The sequence below is a fragment of the Mustela nigripes genome, chromosome 13 (assembly GCF_022355385.1).
Source record: "Mustela nigripes isolate SB6536 chromosome 13, MUSNIG.SB6536, whole genome shotgun sequence".
In the NCBI taxonomy this organism is placed as follows: Eukaryota; Metazoa; Chordata; class Mammalia; order Carnivora; family Mustelidae; genus Mustela; species Mustela nigripes.
In genome coordinates, this window is record NC_081569.1 from 115,813,161 (window position 1) to 115,834,343 (window position 21,183).

At 36.7% G+C, this 21,183-nt stretch overlaps 1 protein-coding gene across 1 annotated transcript in view; it reads left to right on the plus strand.

Moving 5' to 3' along the window:
* The window catches only part of CATSPERB (cation channel sperm associated auxiliary subunit beta), a 127,994-nt gene that overhangs the window by 46,389 nt on the left and 60,422 nt on the right, over nucleotides 1-21,183 (plus strand). The window contains 5 exon segments of the mRNA XM_059372153.1: nucleotides 1,577-1,643; nucleotides 1,901-1,947; nucleotides 2,569-2,733; nucleotides 4,019-4,171; nucleotides 13,537-13,681. Of these exon segments, the coding sequence (XP_059228136.1) occupies nucleotides 1,577-1,643; nucleotides 1,901-1,947; nucleotides 2,569-2,733; nucleotides 4,019-4,171; nucleotides 13,537-13,681 (577 nt within the window).

Here is a 21,183-nt window from a genome sequence, read left to right on the forward strand (position 1 = left end):
CACATGATTTGTGATACAAACTTAGAAAAACAGTTGGATCCTCACCCCTACACGGCTAGTCAGGACCTTCTGAAGGCAAATGACGGAAACCAAACTAAAATTGATTTTAGCAAAGGGGAAGCTATTAGCTCACGTAAGTAGGAAATTCAAGGTGGGGATGGATCCAGCTTCCAGACATGACTGGACTGAGTGCCTAACAGATGTCTGTAGGACTCTGTAGGATTCTGTCTTCTTCACGTTTGGGTCTGTTTTCCTAGAAAAGCTTTATCCTCACTCAGTTTTCTCCAGTTATTAGTAGGAATAGGCACCAGGTTTTGATGTAGTCAGGTTAGTGGCCCCAATAAGAATGAGTTATGTCTTTACAGAGAGCCCCAGTAGGTCTGGGCCCACCTGACTTGGATCACGTGTTCATTCCTGACCAATCTCTGCATCCTGAGTTCTTCCTTGGAATGAGCCCAACTTGGTCAGCTGAAATTATCCCCAAGGATGTTCACTGGAATTTTACCAGTTTGCTTCCAAGTATGAAAAAAAAGCAAGGACTCTAAAGAGAAAGAAAAAGAATAAATCAAGTCCCAATAAAAATTCTAGATCAATTGCCTAGATATTATAACTGATATCCTGCAAACCTGAAGATTTAGATTACATTTGATGTAACAGCTTAGCTTGAAGATACTACACTATTGAAATAAATTGTTCATTTCATTTTGAAGTGTTTTTTTTTTGTTGTTTGGCAGTTTTATGAATTATAACATATAACATATAATTATACACATATAACATAAAATTCACCCATTTAAAGTGTGCGATTCAGGCCTCTGGTACAATCACAGAGTTATGCACAATCTATTTTAGGACATCTATTTAAAAGACTTTTAATGCACAGATTATAAAGACTTTCTTGCTGGTCTGTAAAAATGCAAGGTCTTCCTTTTGTCTCAACAATACTTGGAACATGAGAATCTTCCTATAACAAAGCCATCTTTAAACCCTCACACGTAATTCATATCCAATATACAATCTATAAACTTGTGGCCCATCATGACCATGATAACTGTCTGACAGTTTCTGATAGCTCCAGAATAATAGTCTTATGCTGACTGACCCCAGCGTCTCTCACTAACAGAGGCCAAGTCACGTGAAGTTTTCTTTTCTTTTTATTCCTTTTACATGTGTTGTTCAAAATGCATGTTCTTGTCCTTTGTCCTCACTCTCCCCCCCTTTTCTTTTGTTGGCATACAATTTTTCTCCTTTTATTTGCCTTCCATTCCTAAACTGTGACTGTTTCGAATTTTTTTTAAAGATTTTATTTATTTATTTGACAGAGAGAGATCGCAAGTAGAGAGAGAGGCAGGCAGAGAGAGAGAGAGAAGCAGACTCCCTGCTGAGCAGAGAGCCCGATGCGGGACTCGATCTCAGGACCCTGAGATCATGACCTGAGCCGAAGGCAGTGGCTTAATCCACTGAGCTACCCAGGCGCCCCAGACAGTTTAGAATTTTTTATTAAGTTTTTCTATTTTATATCTTAAGTCTACCTATTCCCTAAATGACATTTTTATTTCTTCATTTATTCATGTAGGTTGACTATATCAAAGGAAAATTGTGGTATAATGAAAGATGTTTTGCTAACAGAGAACACTTTGAAGGTAAAATGAGACTTTTTTTTTCAACATGATGGCATATAAAGACTAAATAAAATAATATAAATAAAAATAGGATAAAGTAGAAAGGTAGGCTTGCTTTATATAAGTCAATGGCCTAAAACTGAGGGGAAAAATTAAATCTGAGACAATAGACATGCTCGGTTATAAGTGCAAGAAAACCGTATTTGCATATACTTAATTAATGACACATTTAGAAATATAGATACTGCTTATAACTTCTGCACCTTTCTATTTTATAGTTGATTATGTTACTATCACCTTTGAAAGAAACAGGACTCTAAGTGAGGTATGGTATTAAATATTTTATTAGTTTTCCTTTTTTTAAAAAAGATTTTTACCTGAGAGAGAGAGCATAAGAAAGCGTGCACAATTGGGGGCAGGGGTAGAGGGAGAGGGCGAAGCAGACTTCCTGATGAGCGGGGAGCCGGACACACGGCTCGATCCCAGGACTGCTGGATCATGACCTGAGCCAAAGGCAGACACTAAACCAATTGAGCCACCCGGGCGCCCCTGGTATTAAATATTTTAAAAGTTAAGACATTTTATTTCTTGAATTGTTTCATAGATTATTATTCATCTAAAAGATGGTATTTCTTCAGGATGAACAACTTCATCCCTCTTTGCACCCAGTTATGCCTCTACTTGGGTTTAATGGCAATTACCTAGTGATGTTAAATCTGGACCTACGCTGTAGTTCTAGAAAAACCACCCATGCCGAGAAGAGATGCTTTGCAGTGTTTTCTGGACTCCCATCTCCAGAAGAGAAGCAGAGACATCGAAGAATTATCACTAGTATTTGTGGTCAGTCAGGACAACACAGTAGTTTGCTGGTTTGTTTGCTTAAGATTACACAGATTAGAACTTACATTTAAAAAATGGCGTTAACCTTTCCTTTCTCTTTTTGCAGTCCAGCTCTTGTTTTTATGCCAAAGAACCATTTAATGAGTGGTTACCTTGCTTGCCTCATATTTTGAAAGGAATGAAATCTTTACCTTCAACTGTGTTAACATTTCTTGTTGACCAAGAGCATAGTGCTGGGATCTACCTCTTATCCAGCCAGGTGGGTCATTAGGTGATCACTCTTGATGACACAACAATAAAAATTTATCTTAGCAAACATTGATTTTGAAGGTCTTTTTATTTGTGGCAGTACAAGTTGATAAAATTAGCTACAGCAAAATTATTTATCATTAATAATATAGTTGAAGGCACTCTAGGGATTTCTTGCCTCTGCTGGTCATTCAGTTTGATGGAAAATAGGGTGCTCTTTGCATAGTGACTCCTCTTTGCTTATTCTCCAGGAGCATATAAGCTGAGCTTGGTTTACATAAAGTTGAGGTTCCATAAGATAGTTTCAACGAACAAAAAAATGGAACAAGACTTAGACTTATAATTTTAGGGGAGAAAAAATAATTTTCCTCTACCTTCTTATGTTCAGTGATTGGGACCCTGCAAATTAAACTGATAAAAGATTAACGGGAGAAGAGAAAATGATTTATGCAGTGTATGTACACGTAGATGAAAATCATTGAGGAGAAGCTTGAAAAGGTGGTTAAAATTGGGGGGCTATATATCATCTTAATAGTTTAAGGGGACAGGTGAGAAAGGCACTTAAGGGAAAACAAGTGAAAAAATAATGGATTAACAGGGGAACAAATAGGAGATAAGAAAATTTGTGAGGTTTGTCCATACAGTTATGAGTAGTTTTCCCATCTCCCTCAGGGCCATAAAACTCCCCAGGAAGAGTCATTTGGGGTAAGTTTTATTTGCATTCTCCCTCTGAGAATGTATCTATTCTGAAGAATTAATGGTAGCTTATTTCCTGCTTTTAGTCAGAGAAGGGAAAGCTTTTTTTTTTTTTTCCACATCTGTTGAATCTTAAGTGTCTTCAATTTATAATAATCTCTTTACCATAGTGTCATGTCTTGGGTACATATTCTGACCCCCTACAATATCACGATCCAATAGAATTGGAATGTAGTCCAGACATCCACATTTTTAAAGGGTAGTTTGCCATCACAGTTATAAGCATGGGCATTGGAATCTCTCTTTGGAGTTCAGCAACGGTTCTATAATAAAACCTTCTCATGTCATATATTATAGAAGCTTAGATAAATTATTTAGTGTCCTGAACTTTATGTTCAACATCTATAAAATGGACACATAAGGCAGGGGGAGGCCGAACAAAGACATATGGATGGTTGCTAATCCTTTCAGTTCTATGCTGTGTTAATGGATGTGTCCCTATCTTAATCAAAATCCAAGTAGCAGAAAACACAAAAGAATTGTAACATAGTCTAGTAATATTAATGGTAATATTCTTCCGATTTGCTCATGGTTTGCTTTTCTACTTCTAGAAAAGCACTATTGCTTGTGTTAGCATCCTGAGAAATAACAAACCAGGATTAAGAACAAAATTTCCACAATTCATCTTTCCTTCATCGTTCTCTTCTCCTGTTGGAATGGTATTCCATCCACGAAGCCATTTTCTGTATGCTTATGGTAATCAGGTGCGTACACACTAGATTTCATGCTCTAGTGTAGGTGTAAATCACTCCCTTATTCTATGCTGAGTTGTTGTACATCAAAGAACAGAGTCCCTCTGATGATCGGGGAGGTTTAGAAAGCTCAATGAAGAGAGAATGAAGGACGAGGAATTAGTGACGTGGATAGAAACAAAATCTTCTGCAAAGTTTTGGTGAGCAGTAGAGCAGTGAAATGCAGTAATGGTAGCAGGAGAAAGGGAGGTTAAGAGAAGATTGAGAGACAGAAGGAATTAGGCTGTGCTGATGGGAATTATTCAGTAGAGAGAAAAACTGATGGTGCAGGTGAGAGAGAGAGAGAGAGCGAGTGAGAGAGGAAGAATTCCTGGAATGACATTTCTAAGTAGGTGAGAAGAGATGCCATCTATGAACTAGAAGACAGGTTGGTCTTCAGAGCTTCTATAATAACAGGAAGAAGGGAGAGTTTGGGGGTTCCAAAGTTGATAAGTGGGTATATGTGGTAGTGGAAGGGTGTGGGCGTTTATCTTTTATTTTCTCGGCAAAAATCAAAATTATTATCTGAAAATGAGGATGGAGAAGTGTCAGGGGTTTAGAAAAAGGGAACAGAGTGAAATAGTTGCCCAGGGGATGGGAGAGTGTGTTGACTGAGGGAAGCAGGTGTGATTGCGTATGCTTTATGCTTATGAAGTCCACATGCAACCAATTCAGCGCTATTGAATGTTGTTCTCTGTGTTCAGTTGTGGGGGTCCATACATGTTGGAAAAGACAGAGTTGTGTTTAACCACAGTTGGAGTTTCACCAAGGAATTATTAAGAAGTAGAAGAGTGTGCAGAAGGCAATGTAATAAGACAAAGCAAAAAAATAAGAAATCAAAGGGATGAATATTAAAAAGTTGTGAACAATTTACTTGCAGAAAATATGATTGTCTGTATAGAAAAAAATGATATATACCAATTATTAAAAGAAGTGGAAAAGTTAAACAAGATGGAAGGGCAAGTCAATTTCATTTCTACACATGATCAACAAATTTGGAAGCATAATTTTTATGACACTGTGTACAAGAGCAAAAACAAAACAAAGCAAAATGACATACAAAAAATTATAAAGTGGAGCACCTGGCTGGCTCAGTCAGTTGAGTACACAACTCAATCTCAGGGTTGTGAGTTCAAGCCCCACGTTGGGGGTACAGATTACTTAAAAATAGTATCTTTAAAAAACTATACATAAGAATAAATCCAAGATTCTTGGGGTGCCTGGGTGGCTCAGTGGGTTAAAGCCTCTGCCTTTGGCTCAGGTCATGATCCCAGGCTCCTGGGATCGAGCCCCGCATCAGGCTCTCTGCTCAGTGGGGAGCCTGCTTCCCTTCCTCTCTCTTTGCCTGCCTCTCTGCCTACCTGTGATCTCTCTCTGTCAAATAAATAAATAAAATCTTTTAAAAAATAAATAAATCCAAGATTCTTAAGATCTCTGTGTAGAAAATTATAAACTTTATTGAAGGACATTTAAAACTTTTTAAAGACATGGATATAAACCTACTTGTGGATAGGAAAACTTGTCTTATGATTTCTTCCTCAAATTAATCTGTAGATCTAATACAACTTCAATCAAAACCTCCAGGCTTGTTGGAGAGCTTAAGTTAATTTTAAAGTATATATGGTATATGTCAATTCTACCTCAGCTTTTAAAAACTTCAAATAAAGCAAAAAAAGAGTATATTTGGAAAAGCAAAACACCAAGAATAACCAAGACACTTACAAAGAAGAATGAGGATGAGGTATTTGCACTACCAGATATTCACAATTTTTAAAAAGTTATAGTAATTATGATAATGTGGTTTGGACCCAGGAGCAGACAAATTGACCAATGGAAGGAAATAGAAAGCCCATGAATAGCCCCATTGTATCTAGAAGGTTGATGGAGGCCAAAAATTGTTTGACTCTTCCAAGGGAAAAATAAGAGATTGCTCAAAATAGGATGGGAAATACTGGTTACATATGGAAAACGTTGAAATACATATCCACAGTACAAGTCCAACTCCCAATGCCTTAATAATTTAAATATAAAAACTTTAAAAGGAAAATATAAGTGAATATCTTTCTGAAATCAGGGTAGGGAAAGCCTTTTAAAACAAGACCAAAAAAAAAAAAAAAATAGCATCACTTTCATTAAAAAGAATTCTGGGTCTGCAAGATGGCAGATTAAGAAGGTTTCAGCCCTGTTCTCCCACAGACATTGAATCAGCAACAGTATACAGGTCGGATTACCTTTGCAAGAACTCTAGAGACCAGTTAATTAGCTACAGCACCAAGACCAACACAAAAACCAAAAAGGGATTCTAACAAAAGGGTCAGGAAAATTAACCCATCTGCATTCCACTTCCAGCCAGCCTCGTGTGGCACAACCAGGAGGAATCCTCCTGTTCAAGAGATCCTCCCTTGGGATAGAAACAAAAGAGTGAACCTTGCATGCAACATTCTGGCTTGTCTGAGGGGTCCTCCAGGGACTGGTTTCTGTTTTGCTTAACCCGGAGCACTGACAGGGTTTGTTTGGAAACAGCCAAAACTAGGAGAGTAATGTTGGCAAGATGGTAGAGCAGGAACCTTTAGACCCTCCCTTTCCTCCAGAGACACCAATTTCACAAAATGCAGACCAGAATACCTTTATAAGAACTCTAAAATCCACTTGAGAAGCTACAGCTCAAGCCAAAGAGATTCCAACAAAAGGGGTAGGAAAACTTGCAACATTTTCCATGTCCATCCACACATCTCCTCCTATCTGACTTAATGCTGCACAAGTTGGAGGAAACACTCTCCCACAAAGGATCCTCCCAAAAGGATAGAAACAAAATAATTAACTGTGTGTCCAACATTCTGGCTGGACTGGGGAAATCTGTGTCATCTGACTCAAAGCACTGATGGAACTGGCAGCCTTGTTGAGAAACTGTTGAAAACAGTTATGATCACTGTACCACTTTATAGCTGCAGTTCTACAGCCACATAATAGAGGCAGCAAGAGCTTATGGGCATCTGGAAGAGGAGGGATCTACAGCTCAAGCAATTTGAGACAATGAAAAACACAGCACAAGCCAGAGAAAACACATCCTTAGAAGAGATTTCAGAAGTCCTAGAGCCTCTAGCTGGTCTGATCAGTAAGAGTCTGCGTGAAGCCAGTCCGTAAACACTGGGTTCAAGTGGTTTTGTGGTGAAATGTCCACATATCAAAATAATAGCATGACAAGGCATGCCGAAGAAATAGGGACACATAGCCCAATCAAAGGAACAGAATAAATCCCTAGAGAATGACCCTAAAGAAATGCAGAGCTATGAGCTGCCCGACAAAGAATTTTAAACAACTGTCATGAAGATGCTTGGTGAGCTAGAAGAGAACAGATAGACAACTAGAAGAAATCAAGGAAACAATGAACTAATGAAGAGTATCAAAAATAGAAACTATAAAAAGGCCAAGCAGAATTTCTGGAGCTGAAATGTGAATGACTGAACCGATACACTCACTAGAGGAGTTCAATGAACAGCAGACTTGATCAAGCAGAAGAATCGGCAAACTTTGCAGAGAGGCTGTTTGAAATCGATTCAGAGAACTAAAAGCAAAAAGAGTGAAGAAAAGTGAAGAGAGCCTCGGGGCTGTGTAGGGACTATCAGACATATCCAGGCAATATGGGAGTTACAGAAGGAGAAGAGAGACAAGGGGAGCAGAGCAAGCTTATTGAAAGAAATGATGGCTGAAATTTCCCAAATCTGAGGAAAGAAATAGGCATACAAACTAAAGAAGCTTAAAGAATTCCAATCACAGGGGCGCCTGGGAGGCTCAGTGGGTTAAATCCTCTGCCTTCAGCTCAGGTTATGATCCCAGGGTTCTGGGATCAAACCCCGCATCGGGCTCTCTGCTCAGCGGGGAGCCTGCTTTCTCCTCCCTCTCTCTCTACCTGCCTCTCTGCCTACTTGTGATCTCTCTCTGTCAAATAAAATCTTAAAAAAAAAGAATTCCAATCACAATAAATCCAAAGATTTGAGACATAATCAAAATGTCAAAAGTCAAAGACAAAAAAAAAAGTCAAAGACAAAGACAAAGAATCTTAAAAACAATGAGAGAAAAGCGACTCACTACATACAAGGGAGCTTCCATAAGATTATCACTGGATTGCTCAGCCGAACCGTTGCAAGCCAAAAGAGAGTGGGATAGATAATATATTCAAAATGAACGAAAAAAAACTGTCCATCAAGAATACATTCAGCCGACTATTGTTCAACATTAAAGGAGAAATTAAGATTTTTCCCAGATAAACTAAAACTAAGGGAGTTCACTGCAACTAGACTTGTTATGGGAGTCAAAAAAAAAAAAAAAAAAAGGCTGAAGAGAGTCCTTCAAGTGAAAAATAAAAAGGATACCAGGTAGCAACATGAAGTCACATGAAAATAAAAACTTTTCCTATAACATAAATACATGAGCAAATTTAGTAACTTGTATTAATGTAACTTTGGTGCATAAATTCACTTTTAATTCTTGTATAGAAATTAGACAAGGGGCACCTGGGTGGCTCAATGGGTTAGGTCTCTGCCTTTGGCTTAGGTCATGATCCCCGTGTCCTGAGATTGAGCCCCGCATCGGGCTCTCTGCTCGCGAAGGAGCCTGCTTCCCCCTTTTGCTCTGCCTGCCTCTCTGGCTACTTGTGATCTCTCCCTCTGTCCAGTAAATAAATAAAATCTTTAAAAAAATAAGAATTTAAAAAAAAAGAAATTAAAAAGAAAATAACTTCAAAATTATAAATCTATGCTGTTGAGTATATAATATAAAAAGATATCATTTGTAACATCAGGAACACAAAATGGGGAAGTAGAGTTGTGTACGAATATTTTACATGCAATAAAGCTAAGTTGTTATCAGATGTAAAAGAATGTTACGACTTTAAGATATTCATATAATTGCAGTAGTTACTACAAGAAAAAATATATATAGGATATACGCACAAGAAAAGAAGAAGGGAGTCAAAGAATATCACTACAAATGACAGCGATGAAATGCTAAGGAAAGCAGTAAGAGAGAAAAGGAGGACAGAAGCCTACAAGACCCGAAAAACCAATAAACAAAGCGGCAACAGCAAGTCCTTCCATATCATAATTACTTTAGATGTATATGGGTCAAAGTACCCAATCAAAAGACAAAAATAAGCTGAGTGCATAAAAACAAAAACCAACAACAACAAAATTCAGAATGCAAACATGTGCTGTCTATAAGAAATTCACTTTAGCTAATACACACATAAGCACACACATAGGCTGAAAGTGAAAGTATTGAAAAAAAATTCCATGCAAATGGCAACCAAAAGAGAACAGGGCTAGCTGTGTAAATATACAGAATAAACTGTAAGTCACCAAGATTTAGACCAAGAAGGTCATTATATAATAATAGAAAGCCAATTCACCAAGAATATATAATAAACACCTGGCAATTCGCAGACCTGTACCCCGGGGATAAAAATATATGTTTATAAAAAATTAAAAATTAAAAAAAAGAATATAATATGTGAGTGTACAAATAAAAAAAATATTCATACAAGCTTCAGAGCTCCTAATATATGAAGCAAAATTTAAAAGAATTGAAGGGAGAAACAGCAACATAACTGTTGGACCCTTCAATCCCCTACTTTCAATAATGGATAGAGAAACCAGACAGAAGATAAACAAGGACACAGAAGATATGAACCACACTGTTGGCCAATTAGACCTAACAGACATAATCCCATGACTCCACTTAACAACAGTGGAGTATAAATGCTTCTCAAATACACAGAGGATTCTTTAGGACATAACATAAGCAAGGCCACAAAACAAGTCTCAACACATTTAAAGTGACTAAAATTATACAAAATGTCTTTCATAATCGCAATGGAACAAAACTAGAAATCAACAGCAGAAAGAAAATTGGAAAATCCATGAGTATAAGGAAATAAATCAATGTATTCTTGAACAACCAATGAGTCAAAAGGGAAACTAGAAAATATCTCAAGAAAAATAAAACAAAAACAAAACACACTAAATTTATGGGATGCAGTAATAGCAATACCAATAGAGAAGTTTATAGCTATAAACACAAATGTTAATAAGGAAGAAAAAATCTCAAATCAACAACCTAAATTTACAATTTAGGGAGCCATAAAAAGAAGAACAAACCAAACCCAAAGTTAGCAGAAGGAAGGAAATAATGAAGACTACAGTAGAGATAAATGCAATGGAGAATACAAAAATAATAGAAAAAAATCAACAAAATTACTGATTCTTTGAAAGTTCAACAAAATTGATAAACCTTTAGCTATAGTCACTAAGAAAAAAAGAGAAGAATGAACTAAAACAAAAAAATAAAGAGAAAACATTATAACTGATATCACAGAAATAAGGATTATGAGATTATGAAAAATAATATGCTAGCATATTGGATAACCTAGAAGAAATGGATAATTTCCTAGAAACCCATAACCTACCAATAGTAAGTCATGAGGAAGTAGAAAATCTGAACAGATCAAAAACTAGTAACAAGATTAAATCAGTAATCAAATACCTCCCAAGAAAGGAAAGCAGGATCGGGTGGCTTTGTCGATTGAATTGTTCCAAATATTTAAAGAAGTAACATCGGTCCTCCTCAAACTCTTACCAAAAAATTGATGAAGAAGGAATATTTCCAAGGTTATTCCCTGAGGCCAGTATTACCCTAATACCAAAGTTAAGAATACTATAAGAAAAGAAAGCTAGAAATCAATATCCCTGAAGAACATGCATGCAAAAATCTTCAACAAAATACTAGCAAACTGAATTAAAGAGTGCATTAAAAAGGATTATATACATATGACCAAGTAAGATTTAATTCTGGAATTCAAAGGATGGTTGAACATATGAAAATTAGTAAAATTGGTAAATGTAATATACTACATTAACAGGAGGATGATGAAAATCCAAGCAGTCATCCCAACATGAGATGCTGAAGAGGAAATGGACCAATCAGATCTGCTGATGGGAGAGTGAATTTAGGAAAGCAATTTGGCATTATGATCCTGTAAATTACAACGATTGCCTATGCTATGACTCACCAGTTTCACTTTTTTTCCGGCAAGGGAAACATATATTTGAGGAAACATATTAAAGTGTTCATTATGGCACTGTGAGTAATAGCATTAAATAACTGAAAATAATCCAGATGACCAGGAGTAGGAGAATGAATAAATAAATTGCAATTGATTATAAAAGCAAATGAACTGAGCTATGTGCAACATGTATGAATATACATAATGTTGAGAGGAGGGAAAGTAAGTTTTAGAAGACAATATATAGATGGTTTCTTCTTCTAAAGAGCAAAAAGTATAAATTCAAGCAATGTATTTCTTAAACATGCATGCATATATATTGCTAAAACTAAAACAAAACAGAACCAAGGGAATGAAAACACAAATTTCATCTCAGAATACGGGACACCTCTGAGGGAAGAGTCAGGATAATAGGACTGGAGAGAAAGAAGAAAGTGCAAAGTACTAGCAGCATGCTAATTCTTGGGTTAGAATGTCCAGTTCCCAGTTGTTTGTAATATTATGAACTGAAAAAATAAAAGTAAGCTGTACATGGATCAATAATTTAAAATTGAAAAAAAAAACACAACGAGATGCCACTGTTTACATTCAGGTAATCAGTAAAAATTAAAAGTAAGTTTTTATAGTATTTGTGAGGTTTGAGAATACACTGCTAATGGGCTTATAATTCATTTTCAATTTCAGGGAAATTGAAAAGCATTTTAGAATTTCTGTTAAATTTATACAAATATATTGCATGGAGCACTGGGTGTGGTATTAAAAACAATGAATACTGTTACACTGAAAATAAATTTTTAAAACTTTAAAAAAAAATTATACAAATATGCATAGGCTCTGACTCAGCAACTCAATTTTTCAGTATGTGCTCTAGAGATACACTTTAACACTAGTACAGAGAGACAGGAGAATGGATGCTCCTTGCAGTATGGTCTGTAACAGCGAACATTTTGATACAATGTAAAAGTGTCTGTTAGTAGGAAAACAGTATCTCCAGTAGGCTATATTCATAATATTGGAAACTATGCAGCAGTGTAGAAGAATGTGAAGATCTACGTGGGGCTAATATAAGATGATCTGAGACATTTTTGCCAAGTGCAAATGTAACTTATAGAACAATAGGTAGAGTATGATGACATTTTGAATGTATTGTTCAAAGTACCTTTCTCTCAACCACCCAACCACCATAAGGCCACTAGTAACATTTACAGGAGCCAGAGCCAGAGTAAAATTGTGGGGCTCCTCTGTATCTTGTGTCTATGAATACAGATTGTGCTCGGACAGGATGAGCACTAATTTCTGAGTGATAGAACACTTCATGTATTGCTCAGTACATTTTCTCTGTAATATGCATGCCCTAAACATGCAGTCCAGTGCAAGGTTAAAGCTAGTCTAGAGTGCTAGGATGGCAACCAGAGAGAGAATGACGTAGTTATAGAAAAAAAATATATGTGTGTGTAATATATATATGTGTGTATGTGTGTAGAATTTTGAAATATAAAAGAGTGGTTACCTCTGGGGAGGGACAGAGGAGACCACAGTTCTGTAACATAAGGTTTTTTAAAAAGGACAATTTTTTGGATGGTGGTCAAACAGACTGCATCTATAATGTTTAAATTTAAGAAAAGCCTGTTTTCAGGTATAACTTCTCACTAAAATTAATTTTTAAAAACAACTTTAAAAAACTGAAATCTTCATCTGAATAAGACGTAGGCCGTTAAAAGAGGTACCAAGCAAGCAGAATTCATCCAATACGAGATCCGATTTCTCTTCAAGCAACTCTTAATTGAAAGATGAGGGAACAGAGAAACTTACACGGTGGAGTATATTTGAAGATTTACTAAGGTCCCAGGACACACTCTTGTAAATGTCAGTGGGCTCTCACACACAACACTCATTCATATACATCTTTGCCAGATGCCTGGAACCTAATGTCTTATGTCAATATGAGGTAAGCTCTCTCCTTCCTATCCAAGTATACCCAGCACTTCATCCTTTTATGATCCTCCCCACTTGGGAGATGATGGGATAATTTCATTCTTTTATACAGTCACGGTGCACACTGTGTTGACCTGAGACCCTGGCACATACATCATCAATGAAACCCTAGGAAAGAACTGGGTGGGGAGTCTGTATGTGTGTCTGCAAGTGATGGGTGTGGGAGTGTGGGAAAAACCACGTTGTAGGAATTTTCTTACCGTCACAAGCTCGGGCTGAGAGGTTAATGCTGACTGTGAGATGGCATCTGCTTCCATGAGGTATCATCTTTTTATTCCCTTAGGTGTGGCTTTCAATCGACGGCGGCAACACTTTCGAATTATTAGCTGATTTTCATGACGATATCATAAAGAATACTTACCATAGTTTTTATACTTCAGATATTACTTTTGTCTCCCAAAGTGGAAATGTCTACTTGACCAAGGCAGGTGAGAAATTCAGTTTTACTGGTATAGGAACTATATATGAGCCAGGGATTAGAACATATATGAAAGAAATCTGCCATATTAATCAATTAATCTTAAAGTCTCAAACCAATTAGAGGTGACAGATTTTTAAAAATTACTTTCATTGGGGTCAAATACACATAACATGAAGTTGACCGTCTTATACATTTGTAGGTATACAAGTCTGGGGGTATGAAATACATTCAAAATTTCTGCAGCCCTCAGCACCATCCATCTCCAGAACTCTTTCTATCTTGTAAAACTGAAACTCTATGTCCCTTAAAAAATAAATCCTCATGGGGCTCCTGGGTGGCACAGCCAGTTGGGTGACGGACTCTTGGTTTAGGCTCAGGTCATGATCTCAGGGTTGTGAGACTGAGGCCCCTGTCAGGCTCCACAGTTAGCACAGTGTCTGCTTAAGATTCTCTTCCCCCTTCACCCACACCCCGCGCGTGTTCTCACTTCCATGTGCATGCTCACTTGCTCTCTCTCAAATAAATAAATCTTCAAAAAATAAAAATAAAAAAATTAATCCTCACTTTCCCCCTTTCCACAGCCCCAGTAACCCCCATTCTACTTTCTGTCTCTATGATTTTGACTACTCGAGGTACCTCGTATAAGTGGAATCATACAGTATTTGTCTTTTTGTGACTGGATTATTTCATTTAGCAGAATGTCCTTAAGGTTCCTTCATGTTGTAGCATGTATCAGAAGTTCCTTCATTTGGAAGGCTAAATAATATTCCATTGTGTATATATGACATTTTGCTTATCTTTTCATCCAATAAGTGACATTTGTGTCACTTTCATGTTTTAGTTATTTTGACATTTTATTTATTTATTTTTATTAACATATAATGTATAATTTGTTTCAGGGGTCCAGGTCTGTGATTCTTCAGTCTTACACGATTCACAGCACTCACCATAGCACATAACCTCCCCAATGTTCATCATCCAGCCACCCTATCCCTCCTACCACCCTCCCCTCCAGCAACCCTCAGTTTGTTTCCTGAGATTAAGAATCTCTTATGGTTTGTCTCCCTCTCTGGTTTCATCTTGTTTCATTTTTCCCTCCCTTCCCCTATGATCTTCTGTCTTTTTTCTCAAATTCCTCCTATCAGTGAGATCATATGATGACTGTCCTTCTCTGACTGACTTATTTCACTTAGTGTAATACCCGTCCACATCACTGTGAATGGCAAAAGTGCATTTCTTTTGATGGCTGCATAATATTCCATTGTGTGTGTGTCTCTATATGTATATGTGTCTGTGTGTGTGTATATATATATATAGATATAGATATAGATATATGATGTGATATATGTATCACATCTTCTTTATCCATTAGTTTGTTAATGGACATCTAGGCTCTTTCGTAGTTTGGCTATTGTGGACAGTGCTATTATTGTAGTTATTTTGAATAGCACTGCTATGAACATAGGTGTACAAATATCCCTTTGAAATACTGCTTTCAATTCCTTTGGGTATATCACAGAAGTGGAATTGCTACTTCATATGGTAATTCTGTTTTTAATTTTTTAGACCTTAGAATTCTCTTTTCCACAGTAGATATACCATTTTACATTCCCACTGCCAGTATAGAAGAGTTCTAATTTCTCTGCATCCTTGCCAATGCTTGCTATTTTCAGTTTTTTGTTTTTGTTTTGATAGTGTTCATCCTAGGGGATGTAAAGTGTCTCTTAGTTTTGACTTGCATTTTCCTAATGATTGAGCATCTTTTCTTATGTTTATTGGCCATTTGTATATCTTCTTGGTAGAAATTTCTATTCAAGTCCTTTGTCAATTTATTAATGATTGCTCTTTTCTTATTGCTGAGTTATAGAAGTTCTCTGTATATTCTGGATATTAATCCCTTATCAAACATTTGCATATATTTCCCCCCTTCTTTGGGTTGCCTTAAATCTACTTGGTTAAGTTAATTCCTATGTATTTTTTTTGGGTGACATTATAAATAGAATTGTTTTTCTAATTTCCTTTCCCGATTATTCATTGTCAATGTAATACAACTTATTTTTGCATATTGGTTTTATATTGTGCTACTTTGCTGAATTCATTTATTCTAATTTTTTTTTGTGTAATCATTAGAGTTTCTACATATAGGATCATATCACTGTGAAGAGAGATAATTTTACTTCTTCCTTTGTGATTTGGATGCCTTTTATTTTTTTATTGCCTAATTGCTCTGGCTAGAACTTCAAATACTATGTTGAGTAGAAGTGGTAAAAGCAGACATCCTTGCCTCATTCCTGATCTTAGAGGAAAAGCTTTCAGTCTTTCAGCATTGAGTATAATGTTCACTGTGGATTTCTCATATATGGCTTTTATTATGTTGACATAATCTCCTTTTATTCCTAGTCTGTTATGTGTTTTTATCATGAATAGATCAGAACACAGATCCCCAATATTTGGAGGACAGGGTCCTTTTTGCCCACCTTGGCTCCTGTAAACTGCCCCAGGAGTATGTGCACAGCTCTGCCAGATACCCCTAGTGGGAGATGGGTAGCTACTACTAAGGGCTGAAATTAACCACAATTTACCATCCAATCCTTCCTCTGCAAGTTGCAAGCCTTTGCAAATGTTCAAGTGAGGAGACAGATTCCTGGTACCTCCTGCTCTATTGTCTTCCCAGAATCCTCTAGAGGGTGATGGGCCTTTAGGATCTACAAAAGTAGGATCCTCTGAACAGCCTTAAAGAAGGGAACCCTGGAACATCACGCTATGTTCCCATTTGCAATATCTGTGATGTTTTACTTTCCCAAAAGCAATAATAGCTCCTATTTACTGAGCTGCATTTGGGCTTAACATGTTACAAATATCATCTTGCTTAACAGTCATAGCACTGGCTGAAGTAGGCAATACTAGCCTACTTTTACAAATTAAAGTGATGCAACTAAAATCACATGACTTGTAAGAAGTGGCATTGTGTAAATGTTATATTGCTCTCCATCTTACTTTAATTTTGTGATTTCATTGATCAAGGCTACCAAGTTTAGGATCAAGGCTCCTCTCAGTTTATTTGTGCAGTAAAAGCAACAGCTCAGATTGATTGACCTTACTGACAAGCGCCCAATCTTTTCCAGCTTGGTTGAATTTTGTTAATCAGTCTTGGAGCCTAGAATGATAAAGAAACATGATTCTCCATTTATGTCTGTATCTCTATGATCTGCATTCTCATTTTATGTTGTTATTCAATTATGAGGTCTTTGAGGTCTTGTTTTGTTGAATCTATTAATTTGTTAAGGTTCTTTGATGCAAAATATGGGAGAAAATTTGCCTCCTTTTGGGATAGGCTTTCTCTCCACTAGATTCTTTATATCTTTTTATGCTATTAGTACCTTCTCTGCCTTTTCTTTCCCCTTTGCCTCTGCTATTCCCCCACCTTCCTCTTTAACCGTTGGCTCTTGTTGCCTTTTCTTTTTTCTCTCCTTGCTCTTCATTTCTTTCGGTCTAGTTCGTCATTACAGTGAGTGCAGCACTGGTCAGACCTTGTGTTTGCTCTCAAGTAATGTAGGTGGATTATTCCTGAGATCTATTTGCTTCCCCTCATCCAGGTAGCTGTTGAATTTGTTCTCTCAGTACAGCGCCTTGGAAGGTGGTGGACCCGGCTACACTCAAGAGGGCTTGATTTGTTTTTCTCTGAGGACCAGCTTAACCACTGCCAACTTCTCTCTTGTTAGAAGCATACTACTGAGAGTCCTCGGGAATTTCTTAATCTATCTTCCTTCTTTTATTATGACCTCAGAGGTCTGAGTGTAGAGTAGTGTGACTTGTTACATCAAAATTTTCTCTTTCTTTCCTTAGTGCTTTCTTTTCTACGTTTTGACATATTGTTCTTTTTTTTTCCTCTTTTGATTGTTGCTAGTGATTTTTGTTCATTTTTTTTTTGTTTTCATTTTCTTTTGTTTTGTTTTGTTTGCTACTTATTTCTGTGCTAAAATATACCCGGCACAAACTTAAACATTTTAACTATGTTTAAGCGTATAGTTCAGTGGCCTCAAGGGCTTTCACGTTGCTGTGCAACCACCAGCATTCCTCGCCCTTCCAGAACTTTCCCATCTTCCCAAACTAAAATTCTGTACCCACTACACAATAACTTCCCATTCTTCCTCCTGTCGCCCCAGCCTCTCAGAACTACTTTTGTCCCTATGGATTTGACTATTCTAGGTACCTCATGTAAATGGAATCACCCACTTTTTTTGTCCTTTTGTGACTGGCTTATTTCACTCAGCATGGGCAAGACATATTCACGTTGTCACAGGTATCAACGCTTCATTCCTTTTTGTGGTTGAATAACATTCCATCTTATGGATCTGGCACATTTTGTTTATTAGGACATTTGGGTTGATGGGTGATGTTTAAAATTTTTAGCTCTTATGAATAATGGCTTTATGAACAATTTATGTTCAAATTTTTGTGTAGAAGTATGCTTTTGGTTCCCTTGGATACATACATAGGAGTCTAACTGCTGGGTCATATGGTGACCCTATGTTCAACATTTTGAGGAACTGCCAAACAGTGGCATACCATTTTACATTTCCACCAGCAACACATGAACACTATTGCTCCACAGCCTCGCCAACACTTGTTATTGTCTGTCTTTTTGTTTTCGTTACCTGAGTGGGTAAGAAATTGTATCTCACTGTGGTTTTTACTTGCATTTTACTAAGGACTAATGATGTTAAGCAGCTTTCCAATATGTTTAGTGGCCATTGGCACATATTCTTTGGAGAAATGTCTGCTCAAATCTTATGCCCATTTTAAAATTGGGTTGCCTTTTTATTGTTGAGTTATAAGAGTATTTTATATATTTTGACTATTAGTCCCTTATCAGATATAAGATTTAGGTGTATATTCTTTCATCGTGGGCTGTCTTTTTGACCTGCTGCATGGGGCTTTTTGATGCACAAACATTTTTAATTTTGATGAAGTCGAATTTATTTTTCCTTTTGTTGTTCATACTTTTGTATTCTATCTAAGGAACCATTCATTGCCTAATCCAAGGTCATGAAGATTTACTTTTATGTTTTCTTCAAAGAGGGTGATAGTTTTCATACATACTTTTTTGGTCCATTTTGTTAGGTGTTCATAGGACAATGAAAACTATTACTCATATAAGGAAATAAAGCTGAAATTCAGGAACTTAATAGGCAAGGAGATATACCTTCAGAAATATGGTCTCTCCAAACAGTGCTTAAGTAACACTTTTGTAGATTATTGGGTAAATTTGGAATTTGGGCCAAATTTGGACATCTCTCATTAGTTCTAACCAGAATCTGGAAAACATTGATTGTTTTCAAGACAAGAGTGAGGCTGGGTTTTTGCTGCTGCTACTACTATTTTTAATACGTCAGCATTCTTGACTACTTAGCTTCAAAGTAGTTTCTTCTGGTCTCTAATATGACTTTAAACAAGCCTTCTGAAGTTTTCTGATATGGCTTCAAAAAGCAAGTTTTCCTTGACCTCAGTATTGTGTCCTTGACACCCACCAGCAGAATTCAGTGTTATCATCTTGGTCCTTCCTTGGTCCTCCTTGGTCCTTCCTTGGTCCTTCCTTGCTCAAGGATAAGAAGGAACATCAAACTCTTACTCCATTTCCCCAGATCTTCCCCACTGTGTTTATGTATTCTCTATTCTGTCAACAAAACCTTTATTCAATTTCTGTTAATATCAGGTTAATCTTTGTGGTGTATTTTCTGGGATACTTGTTGAGATGGTAGTTGTGCAGTAGCATTTCAGAATCTAATGATCAGCCATCATATGATTACAAGATAAACAAAAATGACTATGAGTAATATGAGGAGGGGTTGGAGAGTAGAATGAGGTATGAAACATTTGCAGTATTCTAGAAAGCTCCCTCGTGCTATTTTCCCATCAGTATTCTTCTAAGGGTAGCCATTCTTCTGACTTCTAATACCATAGATTAGTTTTACCTGGCTTTGAACTTCACAGGAATATAATTATGCAGTATGTGTGTATATATATATATATATATATATGTACACACACATATACACACATATTATTTTGTGTATATAAACATATATGTATATATTGTATGTATATATATATTATTTTGTGTCTGACTTTTTTTTTTTGGTCAACATTATTATAACTGTGAGATTCCTCCATACTGACGCATATGTTACCAATTTGTTCTTTTTCACTGTGGTGTAGCTTGCATTGTCTGAATATTATATTTATCTATTCCACTCCTAGTAGGTATTTAAATTGTTTCTATTTGGGGTTTATGCTAGAGAAGCCATGGACATTTTTGTATCAGTCTTTGGCTGGACAGAGCTTCCACTTCTGTTTGGTATATATCTGGGAGTAGAACTGCTGCATCATAAAGTATATGTTTTTTTAGTTTTTGTGGAAAAAAAAAAAAACATTAAGTACTGTCAACACTTCCCCAAAGTGGCTGTATCAAGCATCTGTCCTACCAGCAATATGAAGGAATCCCAGTTGCTGCCCCTTCCCACCAGCACTCCGTATTGTTAGGCCTTTGAATAGTAAGTCATTCTAATGGGCACATAATTGTACCCTTTGAAGATTTCGTTTGCATGAGCAATGGTGTTGAGCATATTTTCATACATTCATTGGTCGATCTGTATCTTTTTTTTTTTTTTTTTGGTAAATTATCTCAAGTCTCTTTTTAATCAAGTTTTTAATGGAATGATTTTTTAAATTGATTTCTATGAGTTTCTAAGGTATTATGGACGCACATCCTCTTTTAGGAACAAAACTTGCAAACATCTTTTCCCAACCAACAGCCGGTCTTTTCATGGTGTTGTGAGGGCCAAAATTGTTAATTTTTTAAAAGTTCATTCTGTCAGTCTTTGCTGGTATGGATAGTGCTTCTTTCATATCCTACTTGAGAAGGCTATCTTTTGGCTATCCCAAAGTTATGAAGGTATTTTCCTGTTTTCTTCTAGAAGCTTGTCTTTATGTTTGTTATATAGATCAGTGTGAAATTTCTATTTCTGTGTGTGGTATGAAGTGAGGGTTCTTTTCTTCCCTAATAGCTGTCAAATATTTTACTGTGATCTTAAGTTAAGTATTAAGTATTCACGGTCATGAGTAGGGTTTTTTTTTTTTGAAAACTCTTTAATATATCCATAAAAGTCATACTACCTTACAGTTTTTGTAAAAACCATAACTGTCATTGTCATGTACAGCCACCCCATCAGATTATCTAAAGTGCTGCCCTCTACCGACATACCATCCCATGCTACGCCAGTAATAATCTGACTGATTGTGATGTCCTTGCTTGCTATGGGTTACCAGTGTCCCAGTAGCTGCCAGGCACAGAGGTCATCTGTGCATTCCTTCAATATGTGAGCAACTCAGTCCCAGAATCCAGCCTTGATATTCTATCTTCCAGGGATACTTTGAGTAGAGATCTGTGTCACTTAAAGTCCTGGCAGGAAACGTAATTTCACACAAGTGTCTCACCTGGAGATCCTT